This window comes from Podarcis gaigeae (genome assembly GCF_964106915.1).
Source record: "Podarcis gaigeae genome assembly, chromosome: 16".
In the NCBI taxonomy this organism is placed as follows: Eukaryota; Metazoa; Chordata; class Lepidosauria; order Squamata; family Lacertidae; genus Podarcis; species Podarcis gaigeae.
In genome coordinates, this window is record NC_139693.1 from 1,634,337 (window position 1) to 1,650,708 (window position 16,372).

Below are 16,372 nucleotides of genomic sequence, written 5' to 3' on the forward strand. Positions count from 1 at the left end.
CGCTTTCTGCAGCACAATTAATCTGCTAAATACGCAAGAGAAACAAGCCGATAGATAGATCCCACTGTCGTGGCTGATGTTTTTAAACTCAGCTGCTTGGAAAGAGAAGAATCCAGCCTTATGTTTCCCACAAGGCAAAGAAAGAATCAGAAAGAATCCATCTGGTTCTGGTGCAAGGAATGAGATTCAGGAGTTTGGGATTTCTAGCGAGGGTTCTGGGCCTGCTTGGGAGTCCCGAAGAATTTCCCCCACTCACCTGCTAAGCTATTATGCAGAGGTGGAGAACCTTCCAGCTACTGACAGAAATCCCTGTCTCTTGCTGGAGTCCCTGGCCTGAAGGTGGGCACTCCTCTTAGCCAGTGTTGAGCCTAAACTTTCCTCTTGGTGAGCCACCTTCTCATTGCAAGCATCACCAAGTAGGCATCTCCTTCTATGTCCTCCCGCTTTCTGAAATAGCTCCTCTGTGTCCTGCTCATTCCCCCTGGGCAGGAAAGAAGCAGCCTCTGGGTCACCTGCCTCCTCAGGATATGTGGGGAGCAAGGAAGGCATGGCTCTGCTCCATAATCTCACCCCCCCCACACTTCCTCCCATTCAAAGTCCTCTTCCTCAAATGCTTCAAGCTTCTGGTCTGAATCAGAGTTCTCAGAAGGTATAGGGGCACTTGCTCAAAAAAGGCCCACACCCATGCCCTGGGAACCTCCCCCCCCCAATAAGCTGCATTCTACCCCACAGGTCATTACTATAGTGCACGGGTCAGCAAACTTTCTCAGCAGGGGCTCAGTCCATTGTCCCTCAGACTTTGGGGGGGGGGCAGGACTATATTTTGGGAAAAAAATAATGAACGAATTCCTATGCCCCACAAATAGCTCAGAAATGCATTCCTATGCCCCACGAATAACCCAGAGATGTATTTTAAATAAAAGGACACATTCTACTCATGTAAAAACACGCTGATTCCCGGACCGTCTGCGGGCTGGATTGAGACGGCGATTGGGCTGGATCCAGCCCCCGGGCCTTAGTTTGCCTACCCATGCTATAGTATATGTGTGGGGTGTGTCTGTATATTTGCCTGCAAAGGGCCCTCTTCCATCCCTAACCCTCCCAAAAATAGGATTCAGAGAAAGGTTACCAGATTTTTTTCAATGAATCCGGGGACACTTTTCAACTTCAATGGATTTTGTCAGGGGATTTTTTTTTGTAAATCCGGGGACTGTCCCCGGGAAACGGGGACATCTGGTAACCTTAATTTAGAGCAGCTTCCCAATGTATCCAACATATGTCTTCCCATAGGCTAACTGCAGCACAGATCTAGCTATCTCTTCCCAGCCCTCTTATTTCCCTGCCACCAGAAATAGAAGGGTTATTTCATGGCAAATCACATCAGAGGGGGCTAAACTATCACCACCAAAATTGAACTGAAAGCGTGGTAGTTTTTATTCCAGGCTAACTGCAATGTGGAAGGGGTGCTCCTAAACCCGGATGCCACAGAGTAAGCCAATTAGATTCACTAGGGCTTGCTTCTGAGTAGACATGCAAGGTAGCTCTAGGTCTTTTATATCTTCCAAATTGGCTCAACGCTATCATCATCAATCTTTATTACAGTCCAGAGACCCAACAAATCATTACAAAGGAATACACAATTCATACAGCCTACCTCCAAGTTAAGCAAGCATTTTGTTCAGAATATAGGGATCATTTGTTCTTGCAACCACCGATAAAAACTTTGCCACTGCTAATGTTCTAGCATTTGTCCAGTCTCAAAGCTATTTCAGTATTTCCTCACCTATTTCCCCCCTCTCTCACCCACCCCAAATAGGAAGTTTAAGTTATGGAATGGAGAATCCAACCCATCAGGTGAAGGGAATCCTGGGAGGATCAGTCTTGTTTCCTGCCAATGTATCTCAAGGAATAACAGTGGAGAAAATGGAATGGGACTTTCTACCGCAAAGGGGTGACCTGGGCTTTTGGCTGGGGGAATTCAGTCATGGGAAACTGGAGCACCCAAGTCCCTCCGACCGGTTTGGACAACGGCTAGACATGGTGGATGAGACAACACTGAGGATCAAAGACCTGGAGTTAGATGACAGTGGGATCTACAATGCTCGCATCTGGTTTACTAAGGCACTGTTTCAAGAACAGAGTTTCAGCCTCTCGGTTTATGGTAAGTAACTACTTTCTGTGTCCTGAATGCAGAGGAGGGCTACACAGATGATAAAGGGGAACGTTGAGGGAGCTGGGTGTCTTTAAAATGAAGGAGCATCTCTACCCCCATCATTCTGCCTGGACACTGAGGGCCTTCTGGCGGTTCCCTCCCTGTGAGAAGCAAAGCAGAGGCAGAGGGCCTTCTCAGTAGAAGGCAGAGGGCCTTCTCAGTAGTGACGCCTGCCTGGTGGAATGCCCTCCCATCAGATGTCAAGGAAATAAACAGCTATCTGACTTTTAGAAGACATCTGAAGGCAGCCCTGTTTAGGGAAGCTTTTAATGTTCGATGGACCATTGTATTTTAATATTTTGTTGGAAGCCGCCCAGAGTGGCTGGGGAAGCCCAGCCAGATGGGCGGGGGAAGAAGAAGAAGGAGGAGGAGGAGGAGGAGGAGGAGGAGGAGGAGGAGGAGGAGGAGGAGGAGGAGAAAAGGCTGAGAGTCATGGGTGTAGCCAAGCTGGTGGGGGCAAGAGAGCAGCTTACTTAACTAACTGATCTATCATGCTGGTTCTGTCCCCCTAACAAAAGCCCCCCCCCAATAAAAATCCTGGCTACACCCATGCTGAGAGGTGATATGACAGCTATCTTCAAATATTTGAAGGGCTGTCACATGGAATCTGGAACAAGCTTGTTCTCTGCTGCTTGAGATGGTAGGTCCCAAACTAATGAATTTAAATGATAAGAAAGGAGATTTCTACTAAATCTTAGGAAGAACTTTCTGGCTGTAAGTGCTGCTTGGCAGTCCAATAGACTGCCTCAGAAGATGGTGGACTCCCCTTCCTTGGAGGTATTTAAGCAGAGGTTAGATGGTCATCTTCCAGGGATTATTTAGCTGTGATGCCTGCATTGCAAGCAACTGAACTACATGACTCTTGTATTTTATTATAATGGAATAGGATTGACAGCGTTTGGCCGGTTTCTGACAGGCATAAGGTGCAAAAATCACATCTTCCCCATTTCTCTTCAAATAGAGCCCGTGCCAGAACTTCAGATTCTCCCTAGAGACGTCTCCAACAGCTCAGGCATATGTGATGTAACCCTGCAATGTCAGGTGTCTGGAATGGGGGAATTTGACATCTCCTGGAAAAGAGGGGAACCCCTCAGAGACTTGGGAGATGGCTTGGACTGGTACCAGATCTCTGACAATGACACCAGTCTCCATTTGTTGTGGTGGCCCAAAGCCAGCGACTCCACTTTCACCTGCCTGATCAGAAATCCCATTGGAGAGAAGGACGTCTCCTTTAGCTTGCTCAGCATCTGCCCAACTGATGATGAAGGTCAGTAATTTATGGCACCTTCCTCCAAACGATGCATTGCACCCCTTTACCCCATCACCCCCATATCGCTGCTTAGGGTTGTGAATATATTGGGGCAGGGAAAAGGCAGCAGGGGAGGGTCCATTCATGTCTCCCAGCCACAAGAATTTGGAAATCTAAGAAGAGGATGTGTTTTTAGAATTAAGCAGTGCTCAGTGGTAGAGGCACGCAGGTGGTGCTGTGGGTTAAACCACAGAGCCTAGGGCTTGCCAATCAGAAGGTTGGTGGTTTGAATCCCCGCGACGGGGTGAGCTCCCATTGCTCAGTCCCAGATCCTGCCAACCTAGCAGTTCAAAAGCACATGAAAGTGCAAGTAGATAAATAGGTACTCTGACGGGAAGGTAAACAGCGTTTCCATGCACTGGTTTGCCAGAAGTGGCTTAGTCATGCTGGCCACATGACCCAGAAGCTGTACGCCGGCTCCCTCGGCCAGTAAAGCGAGATGAGCACTGCAATCCCAGAGTCCGCCATGACTGGACCTAATGGTCAGAGGTCCCTTTACCTTTACCTTTACAGTGATAGAGCCACTGCTTCTTTGTTTGCAAGAAGGTCTCAGGTCCAATCCCTTTGGCATCTTCAGGCAGGGCTGGGAATAATAATAATAATAATAATAATAATAATAATAATAATAATATCTATTATTTATATCTCTCCCATCTGGCTGCGCTTCCCCAGACACACTGGGTGGCTTTCAACAAAAGATTAAAAATACATCAAAACATCAGTCGTTAAAAACTTCCCTAAACAGGGCTGCCTTCAGATGTCTTCTATACATCAGGTAGTTGTTTATTTCTTTGACATCTGATGGGAGGGTGTTCCACAGGGCAGGTGCCACTACCAAGAAGGCCCTCTGCCTGGTTCCCTGTAACTTTGCTTCTTGCAGTGAGGAAACTGCGAGAAGGCCCTCAGTGCTGGACCTCAGTGTCCAGGTAGAATGATGAGGTGGAGACGCTCCTTTAGATATACTGGACTGAGGCCGTTTAGGGCTTTAAAGGTCAGCACCAATACTTTGAATTGTGCTTGGAAATGTACTGGGAGCCAATGTTGGTCTTTCAAGACCGGTGTTATGTGCTCTCAGCGGCTGCTCCCAGTCACCAGTCTAGCTGTTGCATTCTGGATTAGTTGTAGTTTCCAGGTCAGCTTCAAAGGGAGCCCCACATAGAGCGCATTGCAGTAGTCCAAGCAAGAGATAACCAGGGCATGCACCACTCTGGGGAGACAATCCGCAGGCAGGTAGGATCTCATCCTGCGTATCAGATGGAGCTGGTAGACAGCTGCCCTGGATACAGAATTGACCTGCACCTCCATGGACAGCTGCGAGTCCAAAATGACTCCCAGGCTCCACACCTGGTCCTTCAGGGGCACAGTTACCCCATTCAGGACCAGGGAGTCCCTCACACTTGCCCGCCCCCTGTCCCCCCAAAACAGTACTTCTGTCTTGTCCCCTACCCTTAACCTGGGGAGTCTCTACCAGTCAGTGTAGGCCATAGACCTCAATGGTATGAGTCAGCATAGGGCAGCTTCCTAGGAGTGTATCTTCAAGACTCTGGTTTACGTGCTATTCCTGCCATGGAGATGAATGTATATCCCAGATTAAAAGATGATCTCCCGATCATAAATTCTGTGCAAGTTTGAATCTGCGCTTTAGTCACCCTTAGAGTAAACCCATGACACCAACGAGCTTGTAGGTAGTCATGACTAAATTGGGTGACAGTGATTTTAAGATTTATTTTCTAAGCCTGACTCACTCTCAATCCAACCCTATGGATTTATATTTATCTTTCCTCAATCCATCATATTATTCTTTTCTGCTTCCTCCCACTTCCCTCCGCCCCCACTCAATGTCCTCCACATTATACAATTTACAATAATATTTGCATTCTACAACCTTCTCAAATCATCTATATATTCCCTTACTAATTTTTCTTCCATCCAGTACTTCAGATTTTAATCTAGGCATATTAGCGTATCTTTTTTTGAGCAATATTTTGCCATAAATTCATCAAAACATTTCCACTCCTTTTTAAATTTTTGATTCGACTGATTTCTTATTATAGCAGTTAATTTTGGCAAAGTTAAATATTCATTTCATTTACAAATCCATTCCTCCTTTGTGGGTATAATTTGTGACTTCTACCTAGCAGCACTCACTATTCCAGCAGCTTCGTCTATCAATCCAAGGAGACAGGTCTCTGGTTTCTTTCTTATTGATATGTTCAACATCTTCTTTAGTTTTTTGTGTAAGGTAAAGGTAAAGGGACCCCTGACCATTAGGTCCAGTCGTGACCGACTCTGGGGTTGCGGCGCTCATCTCGCTTTATTGGCTGAGGGAGCCGGCGTACAGCTTCTGGGTCATGTGGCCAGCATGACTAAGCCACTTCTGGTGAACCAGAGCAGCGCACGGAAACGCCGTTTACCTTCCCGCCGGAGCAGTACCTATTTATCTACTTGCTCTTTGACGTGCTTTTGAATAGCTAGGTTGGCAGGAGCAGGGACCGAGCAATGGGAGCTCACCACGTCATGGGGATTCGAACCACTGACCTTCTGATTGGCAAGTCCTAGGCTCTGTGGTTTAACCCACAGCGCCACCCGCATCCCGTTCTTTGTGTACTACTATCCAAAATTTCTTAATTTCCCCACACCTCCACCACATATGTATTGTTGTTCCTATTTCTCCACCACATCTCCAACAGAGGTTGGATTTCAATTTATATATCTTTGCCAACTTAACCTCACAGTTTGCTATTGTGCTAAATCTCAACGGACTCTTACAGGTAGTCAGCAGAGACTCCGGTGGATGATCTGCCTTCCCATCAGCTTCATTTTAACTCTGGCATGTTCTGTAATGATATGGAAGAGGAAATACATATTTAAAAAGAGGTAGGAACATCCCTATTAATCTGTGACTATGGAATTTCCTCCCTGTTCATATAAGTCATAGAAGTCTTTTGACGCATGTGTTACTCTTATTTCTTCACACAGTGATCTTAGTCGCTGTTTATTTGAATTTTTATACTGAATGATATATTAAATGTCATATACTACATAGGTAATTTTAAGTTGAGCAGCATATACATCTGCCTAATAAGCAAACAGTGTGTTTCATTTTACACTCTGCAGAGATTGCCTCCACAATTCCAGAGAACCAGCACTCTCCTTCATCACAACAGTCAAAGAGGAAACTCCCCAAAATTAGACATGAGCAGGTGAGATGAGTGTGGAATTGAATGAAAGGATGACTTGAAATAGCAATGGGAGCCTTTCATCTGTTTGGGAGCCACTTAATGCTTATAAAATTATTAACACATTAAAATAATAATAATAAAAAAGCAGATTACAAAATGGTGAGAGTATTAAGCCACAACCCCGCCTACCTCCTAATCAACACATTGATAAGGGTTGCACTCTCATTTTATTTATTGCATTTATTGTATTTCTAGCCCAACTTTTTTGCCAAAGAGCTCAAGGTGAAGTATGTGGCTCTCCCTCTCATCACTCAACCTGTGAAGTGGATTATATATTATTATAGAATTTATATACCGCCCTATAACAAGAGGTCTCAGGCCAGTTCACAGAAAAGATCGTGAAATATAAAATCAAAATAAGAACAATAACCCAATAACACCCCCTTCAAGGCACTGAGAGGCTGTGACTGCCTGTGGCGTTTGCCTTCCTATGTGTGTGACATCATACTAGGTTCATAGGGAAAGGGTTAACTAATTGTAAAATGCCTAACCAATGGGAACCCAAGGGGCAGAGTTAACTGTGTATAAGGTTTAAGCACAGTGGACGCAGGTGGCGCTGTGGGTTAAAGCCTCAGCGCCTAGGACTTGCCGATCGAAAGGTCGGCGGTTCGAATCCCTGCGGCGGGGTGCGCTCCCGCTGCTCGGTCCCAGCGCCTGCCAACCTAGCAGTTCGAAAGCACCTCCGGGTGCAAGTAGATAAATAGGGACCGCTTACCAGCGGGAAGGTAAACGGCGTTTCCGTGTGCAGCTCTGGCTCACCAGAGCAGCGATGTCACGCTGGCCACGTGACCCGGAAGTGTCTCCGGACAGCGCTGGCCCCTGGCCTCTTAAGTGAGATGGGCGCACAACCCCAGAGTCTGTCAAGACTGGCCCGTACGGGCAGGGGTACCTTTACCTTTACCTTTAAGGTTTAAGCACAGAGGTTTTTGGGGGGAGTTAGTTAGGGTGGTTGAGAAGACAGTCTGGAGTGAGAAGAGACAGAGAGGATAAATCTGTGGGTTGGGCTAGTCTGGTGTGAGAGAATTTGTTAAGAGGAGTCAGTCAAACAGTTGAGATAATTAGTCAGAAGGTATTAGGAAGGTATAGGCCAGTAAAGAAACTAAAGTTAAGATACTGATGGGAATATTATCTGAGAAACCATAAACTTGTTAATGTTTGTAAAATAAACTTGTTTTTTTGGTTAACTTTTAACAACGGACTGGACTCAGTGTTTTACCAGAGAGGAACTGGTTGGTGGCAGGTGGGAAGCGAGCACAGTGGTGGCACAGGGATCAATAGACCATTAAATGTCTGGGGACCCAATGATAAGAAAAGACCAGCTGGTTAAAGGGGTTCAGGTCGGAGGGAGACAATATAAATTGAGAGCATTTGCAGATGATTTGGTACTTACATTGCAAGAGCCGGAATCCAGTATGAAAAGGGTTTTGGAATTAATTCAAGAGTTTGGTCAAGTGGCAGGATTTAAATTAAATAAATCAAAGACTAAGGTATTAGAGAAAAATCTAACAATAAGAGAGAAGGAGAGGTTTCAGAATGAAACAGGTTTAACAGTAGTTAAGAGTGTAAAATATTTGGGGATTAATATGACAGCTAAAAATATGAACTTATTTAAAGACAATTATGAGAAATGTTGGAACCAAGTGAAAAAAGATTTAGAAATTTGGTCAAACTTGAAGCTTTCTTTGTCTGGTCGAATAGCAGCTATTAAGATGAATGTATTGCCTAGAATGTTATTTTTGTTTCAAACATTGCAAATTGTTGATAAGATGGAGTGTTTTAAGGGATGGCAGCGAGATATTTCTAAATTTATCTGGCAGGGCAAAAAGCCCAGAATAAAATTTAAGATTTTAACTGATGCAAAGGAAAGGGGGGGATTTGCCCTGCCAGATTTGAAACTTTACTATGAATCAGCAGCTTTTTGCTGGTTGAAGGATTGGCTGCTCCTTAAGAACACAGACATTTTAGATCTGGAAGGTTTCAACAATTTCTTTGGGTGGCATGCATACTTGTGGTATGGCAAAGTTAAGGTTCATAAAGGTTTTAAAAATCATATTGTCAGGAAAGCATTGTACAATGTTTGGATCAGATATAAAGACCTACTGGAGAGTAAAACTCCAAGGTGGCTTTCACCAATGGAGGCAAAAGCTGTGAAAAAACTCAATATGGAGTGTATATGGCCGAAATATTGGGAAATTTTAGAACAGGAGGGTAGTAACTTCAAACTGCAGAGTTTTGAGAAATTAAAGGACAAAGTGAGAGATTGGCTCCACTATTATCAAATAATGGAGGTTTATAAGATGGATAAGAAAACTGGTTTCCAGGTGGAGAAATCGAAATTGGAAACAGAATTGTTAGAATCCAATACTAAAAATTTATCAAAAATGTATAACTTGCTGTTGAAATGGAATACGCAGGATGAAACAGTTAAATCAGTTATGATTAAGTGGGCGCAAGATATTGGTCATAACATTATGTTTGCTGACTGGGAAAGGTTGTGGACCACCGGCATGAAATTTACGGCGTGTAACGCCTTGAGAGAAAATATTATGAAAATGATATATAGGTGGTACATGACCCCAGTCAAGCTGGCAAAAATTTACCACTTGTCAGACAACAAATGTTGGAAGTGTAAAGAAAATGAAGGCTCATTCTTTCACCTCTGGTGGACATGCCCAAGGATTAAGGCTTTCTGGGAAATGATATACAATGAAATGAAAAAGATATTTAAATACACTTTCCTGAAGAAACTAGAGGCCTTTCTCCTGGGTATGGTCAGCCATGTGGTGTTAAAGAAGGACAGAACTTTGTTTTTGTATGCCACAACAGCAGCAAGGATCCTTATCGCAAAGTATTGGAAGATATCAGATCTACCCACTCTGGAAGAATGGCAGATGAAGATGACAGACTACATGGGACTTGCAGAGATGACGGGCAGAATCCGAGACCAGGAGAAAGAGACAGTGGAAGAAGATTGGAAGAAATTTAAGGACTATCTTAATAAATATTACAAGATTAAAGAATGTTAGATTGACATGGACTTAAAAATATTGGTTTTCAGAGACATTAGAGTAAGAAAAGGAATGGAATTAGTAAAAAACCTTTGGGAAATAAGGGAATGGAGTTGCTGATGGGATAATGAAACTAGAATACGAAACGGTGAGGTATGAGGAAGTCAGGGAAATAAGGTTGAGAAAATAAGTTTTGAAATTATACTTGTTGTTTTTTGTTTGTGTTTGTTTTCATTGTAGTTGTTTTGTACTTGTATGTTCTTATTGGAAAATTTAATAAATATTACTTTAAAAAAAAATGTCTGGGGACCCTGTGTGATCGCCACAATGCCCCCCAAGGACACAGTCAGTGAGGTTCATGGCCAAGTGGGATGATTTGAACTCTGACCTCCCAAGTCCTAAAAGGTAAAGGGACCCCTGACCGTTAGGTCCAGTCGTGGCTGACTCTGGGGTTGCAGCGCCTTACTGGCTGAGGGAGCCGGCTTACAGCTTCCGGGTCATGTGGCCAGCATGACTAATCTGCTTCTGGCGAACCAGAGCAGCGCACGGAAACGCCGTTTAGCTTCCCGCTGGAGTGGTACCTATTTATCTACTTGCACTTTGACATGCTTTCGAACTGCTAGGTTGGCAGGAGCAGGGACCGAGCAACGGGAGCTCACCTCGTCGTGGGAATTCGAACCGCCGACCTTCTGATCGGCAAGTCCTAGGCTCTGTGGTTTAACCCACAGCACCACCTGCGTCCCTTCCCAAGTCCTAGTCTGACACTAAAACCACTCTACCACACTGGCTCTCTTAGAGAAGCCATAATTTAAGAAATCTCATTTTAAGAGTATAGTGGTGCCTCGCAAGACGAAATTAATCCGTTCTGCGAGTCTCTTCGACTAGCGGTTTTTTCGTCTTGCGAAGCAAGCCCATTGACAGCTTAGCGGATTAGCGCTGTTAGCGGCTTAGCGGCTTTTAGTGGCTTATCGGCTTAGCGGATCAGCTGATAAGCGGCTTAGCGGCTTAGCAAAAGGGGGGGAGGGGGAAAAACCCGCAGGAACTCGCAAGACATTTTCATCTTGCGAAGCAAGCCCATAGGGAAATTCGTTTTGCGAAGCGCCTCCAAAATGGAAAACCCTTTCGTCTAGCGGGTTTTCCATCTTGCGAGGCGTTCGTCTTGCGGGGCACCGCTGTAATAGCTTATGATCAAAGCAATACAGTATTTACTTATTTAACCATCCATCGAGACTAAGCTTACCAGTTTTTCCCCCAATGAATACGGGGACACTTTTCAACTTCAATGGATTTTGTATGGGGACTGATTTGTAAATCTGGGGACTGTCCTCAGGAAATGGGGGCATCTGGTAACCTTAATCTAGACCCTTTTAAAAAAACAACAACCCTCAAACCCTCTTTAAACTTTGAGTTCCTTGTTAGGCTGTTACAGGCTACTCTGTTGCCTGAGACAGATCAGCAAATGACACCCCCCAAATTCAGTGCTTTTGGCCAGACATGAGGCAGAAATTCCCACAAGCATTTTTTCATGTTCTGGCAGTAAAAGAAATGCAACAATAACAACTATGTGCATAGCCGTGGGGAGGGGGCAGTTGCTCCCCTCCAAATCAAGTAAATAAATAAATAAATAAACTTAACTAAAACTAGAAATAATCAGAATATTTGAAACTGAAGTGCTCACTGAGGTCACTTGAATGTTGTTGTGGAGCAACTGGAAACCCAGCTGAGCGATAGACAGAACTAGACAAAGGAGGATGACAGACAGGTTCATGCCCTGATAATGCACAGAATGACAAAGGATTTTTGTTTTTGTTTTCCTACAGTGGAGGAACAAGGACATTGCCTCTGAGTATGTGCAGAGTGTTTTTGAAACCTTTCTCTGCTCTCACTCCCGCTTCCTGTCCGCAACAACACCCCCTTTCCAGAACACCGGAACCACACAGCATACAGAGAAAGGAAGGCCTTTTGTATGAAGAATTGAAGGGGGGAACATACAAAGGGGAGGCTGTTGCTATGATGATTGTTTGTCTGAGCAGGTAACACCAAGTCAGCCTATTAAGAGGATTGTGGAGGAACACTGAGACACTTGAGCTCTCATAGCAGGGGGTTTACAATGGCTGCACTGGTTGCAACTGATTGCCCACAGACTGTCTCGCCAGAGTGGCGCTGAGGCACCTAATCATAAGCCTGCATTTTTATCAAAGCTTATATATTGCAATCAAGGCTTGTATTTAAAAATGAGCTTAAAAAAGGATTTTCAAATGTTTCATGCCAGGCAGAAAGAACCTTGGCAAGAGGTTTTTCTCCTAAGACAAGGGGGCCCCATTGATTTATAGTAGAAAAACAATTCTCAAAGTCATAAAAAGGGAGAATTACATATGCTGCCCTTGCAGACTGAGAAAACACAATTAAAGGCAAGGGTAAATAGTAAAATAATACCAATGTGCCTCCCAGTAAAATGAGCCAGATCTTCTTTCTAAGGTTGAAAGGCCAAGAGCAGTGAAAAAGGCAACTGGCTTGGCTAGAAGAAAAGAGAGCATTTTTGGGAAATCTTTTAAAGCTGTTTTTTACTGAGTTCCTTTTTACTTTACAAAGGCTTTATTCTTTTAAAAGGCTACCTATGATAAGTGAATGAAATATATTAGCTTAAATATATTGGCTTAAATGTAATTATGCAAAGGATTTAAGGAATGCTAGATTCTTATTTCATATGGTTGTAAGAGTTGTATTTATCCTGAAATTAAGTCAGCCACCAGCCTAGCCCCCCTGCTAGACAGAAGACGCCATCCAAGCACTCTTGATATATAGTTGTCAGGCATTTGTTTAGAAACCTTAAATGAAGGAAATCTTTCAATGTTGATGTGAAACTCAAGATCCTTGACATCTGTTGAACATAAAAATGTAAGATTAAACATTTGTTTTAGAAGGCAATAGGGCAAGGAGGGCAAGAGGTGAGCTGGTAATTAAGATTCCATGTAAGATATATTATTACTTATTTGTCACATATATAGCTCTTTGTCTCCCTTATAAGGGCAAGGAAGTGGGTGTATCTTTTGTGGGTGTATCTTTTGTGATTGGTTCTACCAAACAGCCAATAGGAATTTCAACCAGGCTGATTGGACAGAGGCAGCCACAGGAGGAGCAAAGGGGGCTGGATTAAGGGAATATAAGTGCTGGCCAGGATGGCAAGAGGCCAGGCCAGAGCTTGGTAACCATATACCACTGAGCCTCTCATTTATTTGTCTGACAAATAAATTATTATTTTAATTTCTCTATTGCTGCGTTGAATATTTCATTCCAGCTAAGCGTTAACCACAAGCAGGGTGCTACATTTTATGGTGCCACTGTGACTCGGATAAGTGGTCTGCTGGAACGCAGCCCCTTCGCCCTACTGGGCAGGGTACAAGAGAGAGGACAACTGCTTACCCAAAGCGCGCACTGGTAAATTTTTCCAGGGGGAACGCAGAAGACTCGTCTGTCTGATACCCTGCTCATTGGCGGCGACGGACCGGGGGAAACAGGGAACCAACCAAGGGTAAGTGCACAAAGGGATTTTTGGCCCTCCAATTAATTGGGAGGAAGAGAAGTCTTGATCAAACTTCTGCGTCTCAGTAAGGGGAAACTGAGTACGCTAGGTGGTTGGGTACATCAGATGTTGGTCTGGTGGAGGAAAAGGGAAGGATTGGGAGGTAGAGTGTGGTGAAGTATCCAGCGCATTGTATGTGTGAGAAAGTACAGAGCAATCTGTAGCTGACCTGAGTGTGGAGTGGGTAGTACTTCGGTTCCCAGTGAGGCGACTCCATCTGGGCAAGGAAACTCACGAAGTGTGTGTGCGAGTGACTGAGTGGATACTTCACAGGGCCATACAATGGGAGTTGGGGGTTCAAAGGGGGAAAATACACCTCTTGAGTGTATGTTAAATAATTTTAAGAAAGCCTTCTCAGGGGCATATGGAGTCAAAATGACGCCAGAGCGCTTGAGAACGTTATGTGAACTAGAATGGCCGAAACAAAATACTGAATGGCCATCTCAGGGAACCTTTGATATAAATTTAGTAAGCAAACTTTGGTCTAACATCGCCAAAGAAACTGGAGGGTGCCCAGAACAATTTCCATATATAGATTCCTGGCTGAGCACATTAAATAAAAATCCTCCATGGATAAGGGAATGCAAAGTCAAACGATGCAAATTATTGGCTGTAAAAGCTGAAGCTAGGAAAGGAATCTTGCCAAATAAACTCAAACCCATTTTTGAGGGACCAGAGGAAGAGGTGCTTCCACCTCCACCCTATGCTCCACATCGAAGGGAGCTTAATTCAAACACTCCGCCAGTTGTAACCCCAAGGCAAGAAAGTGGAATGAATAATGGGAGTGGAGTCACAGAGCTTGATTCCTTGATAGATTATGATAAATATCTTCAGGAGGCATTGGAGTCCTATAATAAAGCCCAAGCAGAAGTGGTTATTCCACCTGTGACTCCTAATAGACCTCCATCTACAGTCTCCTTTAGTGGAACAACTGATTGCCCACCCCAAACCCCTGTACATCCAAGTCCTAGAGAATTATTACAGAAGTTACAGGGAGACCTTAATCGGTCAGCAAGCAATACAGCCAGGCGTATAAAGCTGCTAAAAGAACGCCTTGGAACAGATACCATCCCCTATGATTTGAGGCCCCTAGAGCAAAGCGAAGAGAAAGATCACGTAGTAGCCCCTCTTAGAAGAGTATTTGATGCACTTGAGGAGCCTGCGCTGGTTAATGGGCAACCCGGACCACGGCCACCTCGAACTTCGACCCTGCAATATATTCCATTCACAACTACAGATTTGATGAATTGGAAAACACACACCCCATCTTTTGCAGAAAAACCTCAGGCTATGATGGACTTGGTGACTTCAATAGTAAATACTCATAGTCCTACTTGGACAGATTGTCGCCAGCTCCTAAATACTCTTTTCACCACTGAGGAAAAGAGAGACATAATTGAAAAGGCACAGATATATTTGCGTGAGCAGGCCAGAGTGGGAAATATTTTTAATATTGACCGTCATCTCCAAGATAACTTTCCCTTGGAAGATCCTAATTGGGATCCAAACAATGGAATTCATCTGGCCAGACTTACCACCTACCGCCAGACACTTGTGCAAGGTATCCGCAGGGCATGCCAGAAGCCCACTAATATGTCTAAAGTCTCAGAAGTAGAACAGAAACCAAATGAGAGTCCGGGAGACTTTTTAGAGAGGCTGCAAGAAGCCTATCGTATATGGACTCCTTTTGACCCTGAAGCCCCTGAAAACAGCAGAATGATTACTGCTACATTTGTGGCCCAGTGCGCTTCTGATATTCGTAAGAAAATTCAGAAATCAGAAGGATGGGAAGGGATGCTGATGAGCCAAATTATGGCCATTGCACGCCGAGTTTATCGGAATAGGGATGAGGCTGAGAAGCAAGAGAAGAAGAAGTGGCAGAAGGAAAAGATGGTAATGCTAGCCACAGCAGTGAAGCAAGACCACCGCCCCTTAAATGGAGGGAGAGGGCGAGGAAGGAATCCACCACTGGGAAGGAATCAATGTGCAAATTGCAAGAAGGAGGGTCATTGGAAGCGGGAGTGTCCTGAACCCCTGAGGTTGGAAGAAGTACGCCCAGGCCCAGGCCCAGGCCCAGGCCCAGGCCCAGGCTCCGGCCCAAGAAACCAGGGACGGGGACGGGGAATGATCCGAGATGGAAGATATCAGAGACCAGGACAAGGACGGAGTAGAGACAATTTCATTGGACTGGCAGAAGAGGATTTTACTCAAGACTAGGAATGACCGGACTCCATAAAGTTAGGCTTCCAGGAGCCCACGGTCACGATTCAATTAGGGAGCCATTTAATAGACTTTATGATTGATACTGGGGCTGAATACTCAGTACTCCCAGAACTATTGCAGAAAAAGGCATCCAAAAGTGTAGTCATTAAAAGTGCCACTGGTCAGTCAGCTAAGAGGTCTTTCCTCCAACCTTTGGAATGCCAGATTGGGGGACATCGTTTAACCCATCAGTTTTTGTATATACCTGAGTGTCCAATACCTCTCTTAGGCAGAGATATGCTGTCCAAATTGCAGGCCCAAATCACCTTCACTCCTCGAGGTCCAGAAATGAAACTGCCATCAAAAGCAGCAGGAATAATTACCCTCTCAGTACCTAAGGAACAATCATGGCGTCTAATGTCAGCCTTGCAAGTCCAACCCACATTGGATACAGAATTAAACAAGCTCCTCCGAACTCTACAGGTGCCACCAGGAGTATGGGCCGAAAATAGCCCACCAGGAATGGCTAAGAATATAGCTCCAATTGTAGTAACCCTAAAACCTATGGCTACCCCTGTATCTGTAAAGCAATATCCCTTACCCCGGCGAGCAGCAGAGGGCATCCAGAAACATTTGGACCGCCTATTAAAATATGGTCTGCTTAAGCCTTGCCAATCAGAATGGAACACACCCCTTTTGCCTGTTCGAAAACCTGGGACAGATGAATACAGGCCAGTGCAGGACTTGAGGCTCGTAAACCAGGCTATCGAGACCTTGCACCCAAATGTACCAAACCCATATACCTTGTTGAGTTTG

General features: G+C 44.6%; 1 protein-coding gene across 4 annotated transcripts in view; it reads left to right on the forward strand.

The window, feature by feature from the left end:
- Positions 1–16,372, forward strand: part of LOC310833159 (hemicentin-1-like) — a gene marked incomplete at its 3' end in the record, with an annotated part of 104,920 nt that overhangs the window by 2,609 nt on the left and 85,939 nt on the right. For all 4 annotated transcript variants that reach the window (XM_083715587.1, XM_083715588.1, XM_083715590.1 and 1 more), the window contains exon 2: positions 1,817–2,161. In XM_083715587.1, coding sequence (XP_083571713.1) covers positions 1,817–2,161 — 345 coding nt within the window. The remainder of the gene's footprint in view (positions 1–1,816; positions 2,162–16,372) is intronic.